This window comes from Microtus ochrogaster, chromosome 7, assembly GCF_000317375.1.
Source record: "Microtus ochrogaster isolate Prairie Vole_2 chromosome 7, MicOch1.0, whole genome shotgun sequence".
In the NCBI taxonomy this organism is placed as follows: domain Eukaryota; kingdom Metazoa; phylum Chordata; class Mammalia; order Rodentia; family Cricetidae; genus Microtus; species Microtus ochrogaster.
The window spans coordinates 84,482,934-84,489,422 of NC_022014.1; the positions used below are offsets into that span (position 1 = coordinate 84,482,934).

Sequence of the window (6,489 nt, forward strand, 5' to 3'; positions counted from 1 at the left end):
GAGGCAGAGGCAGGCGGATCTCTGTGAGTTCAAGACCAGCCTGGTCTACAAGAGCTAGTTCCAGGACAGGCTCCAAAACCTGTCTCGAAAAACAAAACAAAACAAAAGTTTATTTATTCAAAAAAATTATTTATTCTTGTTAGTATTTATTTGTTTATTGAGACTAAGTACCATTCTGTGGCTACATAGTGAGACACTGTCTTGAAAGGAAGGAAAAAAAGAAAAGGGAAGAGAAAAATTCCCAACCAAAACATTATAGGATTTGCTGGTACTATAGCTGTTTTAGATGAGGAATCTGCACTCCTGAGACTCCAAGATCATGGGTGTCAATATGAAAGAGAAATGCACAGTGGAAAACAGGAACCCCTGGAGTTGTTTGAAGAAGTTCCAGGAGCAGGCGATGGTTTCCCAGAGAGCAGGGACATTTGTCCCTTCACTGTAAGGGAGATAGGTTGGTTGCACGAAATCTGTTGGAAGCACTTATTTTGTGTTTTGTTTTTCAAGATAGGGTTTCTCTGCATAGCCTTAGCTGTTCTGGTACTCTCTCTGTAGACCAGGCTGGCCTCAAACTCTCAGAGATCCACTTGCCTCTGCTTCCAGAGTGCTGGGATTAAAAGTGTATACCACCACCACACACTGGAAGTAATGTTTTGGAAAAGTTTAATAAATCAGTTGAACTTATTTTATATAAAGAGACACATACCTGTGCTTTTAAACTACTTTCCTACTTAGAGACCATTTAAACATAATTGGTTCCCACGGTACTGTAAGTTGGTGTGAAGGTCTGGTTTGTACCTAAAATATATGTTGGTGAAGCCTTAGGTGTGTGTCAGCCCAGTGCTCCAGATTGTCTGTGTGTCGCCTCTGTAATACAGTGAAGGAACCATCCTCAGCCAGGACAGAGGCTGGAAGTGTTAACATTGTTAACCTTTGTTCAAGTAAAGGGAAATTAGCTATTGCTGGGGACTACATCTGGCAAGTGTTTGATTTTCTTTTTTCTATTTTTGGTCTATACTTTTTATTTTCTTATGCTGATCTGGGTATTGTCTCTGTGTGTTTCTCTGTCTCACACACTCTTTGTCCCTCTCTTCTGTCGATGGGGTGAAAGGCGTGCCTCATATTTCCCAGGTTGCTCTTGAACTTCCTGTTTAGCTAGAATTGGTCTTGAACTTTTACTCCTACCTCCCAAGTGCTGGTTTCACAGGTGTGTGCCATTATGAATGAATGGCTAGTGTCATATAAAATACCTTTTTTGTGGTATTAAATGATTTGGTGTACATTGTGGGTGGATTTTGAAGTGGGGAGGGCCTCCCTTACCTGCAGTTCCTGTGGGGAAGCTCAGGCTTCTGGTGGGCAGCGGACATGAACTGACCATTGGGTTTGTTTTTCAGGTGCACTTTCAGGTTTCCGAGCACAAACATCAAGATAACATTCACAGCCCTATCCAGTGAGAAGAGAGAGAAGCAAGAAGGACCAGAGTCGCCAGTGAAGCCTGTGCAGCCACACATCTCACCCCTGACCATTAACATTCCAGACACCATGGCCCACCTCATCAGCCCCCTTCCCTCTCCCACGGGAACCATCAGGTACAGCAGAGGCTGAAGGTCGCATGTCCACAGCTGTACCCAAAGTGACCCTATCTGTTTTCACCGCAACTGGCGGTCAGGAGTTTGCTCAAAGTTTTTGTTGTGAATTGTAATTCTCACGTGTTGGTAGGTTGTGGGATTCCTGTCTTGTTTGTATCCCTTTGGGTTTGTTTTACCAGAGCCATTTCTGTGGCCTTGGAATTAGAGTCTGGTGAGCACACCACACCAGTGGTTACATAACCCTTCCTAAGTCTCCTGAGTTACTGCTAAGCAGAGGTAAGGGCTAGGGTCCCAGTGATTTCCTCCACCATCCATAACTGAGGGTTAAGAGGGCAGCCAGTGCCTTGTGCAGACCTGGTGTGGGTTGTGTTGTGTCTAGAGATTGAGATTTCACTGCCCTGTCTCTGTCTTCCAACTTATTCTGAGCCTTGGAGGGGAAAGTATAAATGTCTTCTCACTGAGCCTTAGGGGGAAAAGTATAAATGACTTACTTCTCACTGAGCTCTCATCCATCATTATTCTCAGAATTGCGGGCATCCATGAGCTCCTTCATTTGGTGGTGATGGAGAATAGTATTGAGGGAAGCTCTGGTGGCAGTAAGGGTGGAGCCGGTGTGTTTGGAGTCTCTAACCCTGGTGACTAAGTCTGGGGCTCACTTTTTTTTCCCTCCCTCCCTCCTTCCTTAAAATTTACTAATTTATTATGTACACAGTGTTCTGTCTGCATGTATGCCTCCACACCAAAAGAGGGCGCAAGATCTTATTATGGATGGTTACTGGAAATTGAACTCAGGACCGCTGGAAGAGCAGCCAATACTCTTTAGTGAATGAGCCATCTCCTGCCTGCCCTCCCTCCCTCTCCCCCTTCTCTGGAACTCACAGAGATCCACTTGCCTTTGCCCCTGATTCTGGATTCCAGCTTTAAGTCTAGTCCTGTTTCCTGTTTTCTTCTTTTTATTTTATTTTATTTATTTATTTGGGGGGGTGTTTTGTTGCTATTTTTTGTTGTTTGTTTTTCGAGACAGGGTTTCTCTGTGTAGCTTTGAAGCATGTCCTGGAACTTGCTCTGTAGACCAGGCTGGCCTTGAACTTAGAGAGATTTACCTGCCTTTGCCTCCTGAGTACTGGAATCAAGGGCCTGTGTCACCTCTGCTCAGACTGTTTCCATGTTTTGAAATATTTTTTTTCATTGAAGAGCTGACAGATTATCTGATTATATTTCTTCTAAAACTTCCCACAGACTGAGAGTGACAGAGTCTCTAGGAACCATATTCAAAGCTGAAATTTAAAATTCTAAGAGGCTAGAGAGATGACTCAGCTCTTAAAGAGCACTTTCTGCTCTTACAGAGGGACCCGGGTTCAGTTCCCAGCACAACACAGCAGTTTACAAACATCTAATTCCAGTTCCAGGATATCCACCACTCTCTTCTGGCCTCTCCAGGCACCAGGTGTGCATGTGATACACGTATACATAGGTAAACACTTTAAACATGTAACATAAATCTTTTTTTAAAAAATTAAGTTAGAGCCGGGCGATGGTGGCGCACACCTTTAATCCCAGCACTTGGGAGGCAGAGGCAGGCGGATCTCTGTGAGTTCGAGACCAGCCTGGTCTACAGAGCTAGTTCCAGGACAGGCTCCAAAGCCACAGCGAAACCCTGTCTCGAAAAACCAAAAATAAATAAATAAATAAATAAATAAATAAATAAATAAATAAATAAATAAATAAAATTAAGTTAGGGGATGGAGAAATGTCTCAGAAGTTAAGAGCACTGGCTGTTTTTCAAGAGGATCCAGGTTTCAAGTCCCAGCATCTACATGGCAGCTCAAACTGTCTATAACTCCAGCTCCAGAGAATCTGACACCCTCACACATACAGGCAAAACACCAGTGCACATAAAAATTTTTTAAAAAAGTTCCTGTTGGATGTGATGGCTTTCTCTCTCTGGTAGAGCACATGGGCCCTGGCTCCTGACGATTGCATTTCCTGACACATTGCTTGAAGCAATCTTCAATACCACAAAGAATTCCTGGGAGGAAATACTGCTTTCTCATTTTTTTCCAGTTTAGCTAGACATGGTAGCACATACCTACAATTCCAATACTTCAGATTCAGAAACTAAAGCCAGAAAATTGCTGCCTCTTTAAAACCAGCCTGCAGTACAAATGAAGGGCGCTGGGGAAGTGTAATTCCAATTCCAAGAGATCAACATCCTATCCTGGCCTTCTTTAGGCACCCACATAGCATATATGCAGTCAAAACACATTTTAAAAAAAAAACCTTAAAAAAGAAATGTTTGTTTTCCCTGATCTCAGATCTTTACTGAAGAACAATACTATGCTTGCTTTAAAGTAGACTTTCCCCCTCTCTTTCACAGCGCTGCAAACTCCTGCCCATCCAGTCCCCGGGGAGCAGGATCTTCAGGGTACAAAATGGGCCGTGTGATGCCATCTGACCTCAATTTAATGGCTGACAATTCACAGCCAGAAAATGAAAAGGAAGCTTCAGGTGGAGACAGCCCAAAGGTAAGTGTCTGTTGTCTTGTACCTGGTGCTGGGAAGCATTCTGTAGACATTGGTCACTGTGGGACAAGTCCTTTTAGGAACACCGTGTTGTTTTAGTTCAGCTTCTCTGCTGCTGTGATAAAACACTGTCCTACACTCCCTTATAATGCCCATTCCTGAGGGAAGTCAGGGTAGGAATCCAGAAGCCGAGGCCATGAGAGGAGTGCTGCTTCCTGGCTTTTTGCTCATAGCCCAGAGTTACCTGCCCAGGGGTGTTACTGCTGACAGTGGGTTAGCCACTTTCAGATCAATAATTAATCAAGAAAACGCACCATAGATATTCCTATCGGCCACTCCAGTAGAGGCCATTCGTCAGTTGAGGTTCCTGCTTCCCCACTGATCTAGTTTATGTCAAGTGAACTGAAGCTCACCAGCACAGCACACAGTGAAGTAAGCGTCTATCTATGAATTGGATTCTGGTGCAGCTCTTAATGTGCCATAGGTATCAGGGTTCGTAGTGCCTTTTTTTGTTTGTTTTTGTTTTTTAAGACTGTTTCTCTTTGTAACAGTCCTAGTTGTATCCTGGAACTCGCTCTTGTAGACCAGGCTGGCCTTGAACTCATAAGATCCAGCTGCCCAGGACCCCTGAGTGCTGGGATTAAAGGCGTGTGCTGCCACCACCCGGCTGTAATGTGAGGACCCCAGGGCAACTGTAGGCACAGTACTGATTATATATATAAAATTTTAGTAGCACAGAAAGGCTGTTGTTGCAGTGTTAAGTAAAAAACAGTCTGTACATATGTGACATGTTCACAAAGAACACAAGTCATAGCTATGTTACCTTGTGCACACAGAGGCATTCCTAGGTGGTGAGTTGAAACGTTACAGTAGAAGGGAGATTATGATGCCAGAACTAATAGTGATCTTTGCGAGGCAGGAGCTGCTGGGTACTCACTTTGCAAAATTTGTTCCACCCATTTGGGTATATTCGAGTATTTTCCGTGTTAAATTATTTAAAAATAAAATATTTTTATGCTCAGTATTTCAGCACCTGGGAGGAATCTCTGAGTTCAAGTCCATTCTGGTTTACATAGCATCTTTCAGGCTATTGGAAGTGTACTTAGTGATACATTGTTTCTAAAAAACAAAAACAGCATTTTTTTTTTAAAGATTTTTTTTATTATGTACACAGTGTTCAGCCTCCATGCCTGCAGGCCAGAAGAGGGCACCAGATCTCATTACAGATGGTTGTGAGCCACCATGTGGTTGCTGGAAATTGAACTCAGGACCTCTGGAAGAGCAGTCAGTGCTCTTAACCTCTGAGCCATCTCTCCAGCCCCCAAAACAGCATTTTTAAGGCCAACAAAATAGCTTAGCGGATAAAGGCACTTGCCATCAAGCCTGAAGATTTGAGTTTGATTCCTGGGACCCACATAGTAGAAGAGAACTAACTCCCGGAACAAATGAAAGCGTCCTCAGAAGCATGTAAGAAAAAAGCCCTAGGAAGTGAGCTGGCCATTTGAGCAGGGATGAGGCCTCAACCTCTGAGCCAAGTACATGGTATAGGGACAGCTGCTTAGCCACATGTCAGACTCACATGGTTCTTTTCCTAGAACCTTGGGGTGTGCTGTTGTGGGTGCTTAGGCAAAGCTTTTAGCAGCCTAAGTGATAGCAAAATAAAGTTAGCCATTTAAAGTGGGCTGTGGGGGTCTTCTGAATGCTGGCATTGGTTGATGGAGAATTGATAAGCATCTCTCAGTTTATTGGAGAGCACTGTCTTGTCGCTTTGTTCCTTATACTTCTAATTTTGCCCTATCCCTAGTGCATCTCCAATGAGATGGTGTTCTTATTTTTGTCTTGGTTTTTGAGATGGGGTCAGCTGGCCTAAATTTACTATATAGTACAATAATAGTTTGTTTCAACACTATGTAAAAATCTAAAAATAAAAGTCAGGGTTGGAGAAGAGTCTGGAGATTTGACTCAGTAGTTAAAAGAATACTAACTGTACTTCCATAAGACATGGGTTCAAATCCCAGCAGCCACGTGGTGGTTAACAAGCTATAACTCCAGGGCTAAGGTGATCTGACTCTTCTGTCCTATATGACACTGCATACACATGGTGCACTGACATGCATGCAGGTAAAATACCCCCACATTTAAAAAGTAAATAAAAATGTATACTTGATATATGAACAGTATGCATCCTTGTGGTGCTGATGATCAAATCCAGGCTTTATACTGAATGTGCTTTGAAGTGGTGTTATTTTAATATACTCTCTTTTTAAAAATTTATTTATTAGGCCGGGCGGTGGTGGCGCACGCCTTTAATCCCAGCACTTGGGAGGCAGAGGCAGGTGGATCTCTGTGAGTTCGAGGCCAGCCTGGTCTACAAGAGCTAG

The 6,489-nt window shown here is 43.4% G+C and overlaps 1 protein-coding gene across 1 annotated transcript in view; it reads left to right on the forward strand.

The window, feature by feature from the left end:
• Foxk2 (forkhead box K2) overlaps window positions 1-6,489 on the forward strand; it is a 40,286-nt gene that overhangs the window by 20,345 nt on the left and 13,452 nt on the right. The window contains 2 exon segments of the mRNA XM_013347596.2: window positions 1,392-1,586; window positions 3,964-4,111. Of these exon segments, the coding sequence (XP_013203050.1) occupies window positions 1,392-1,586; window positions 3,964-4,111 (343 nt within the window).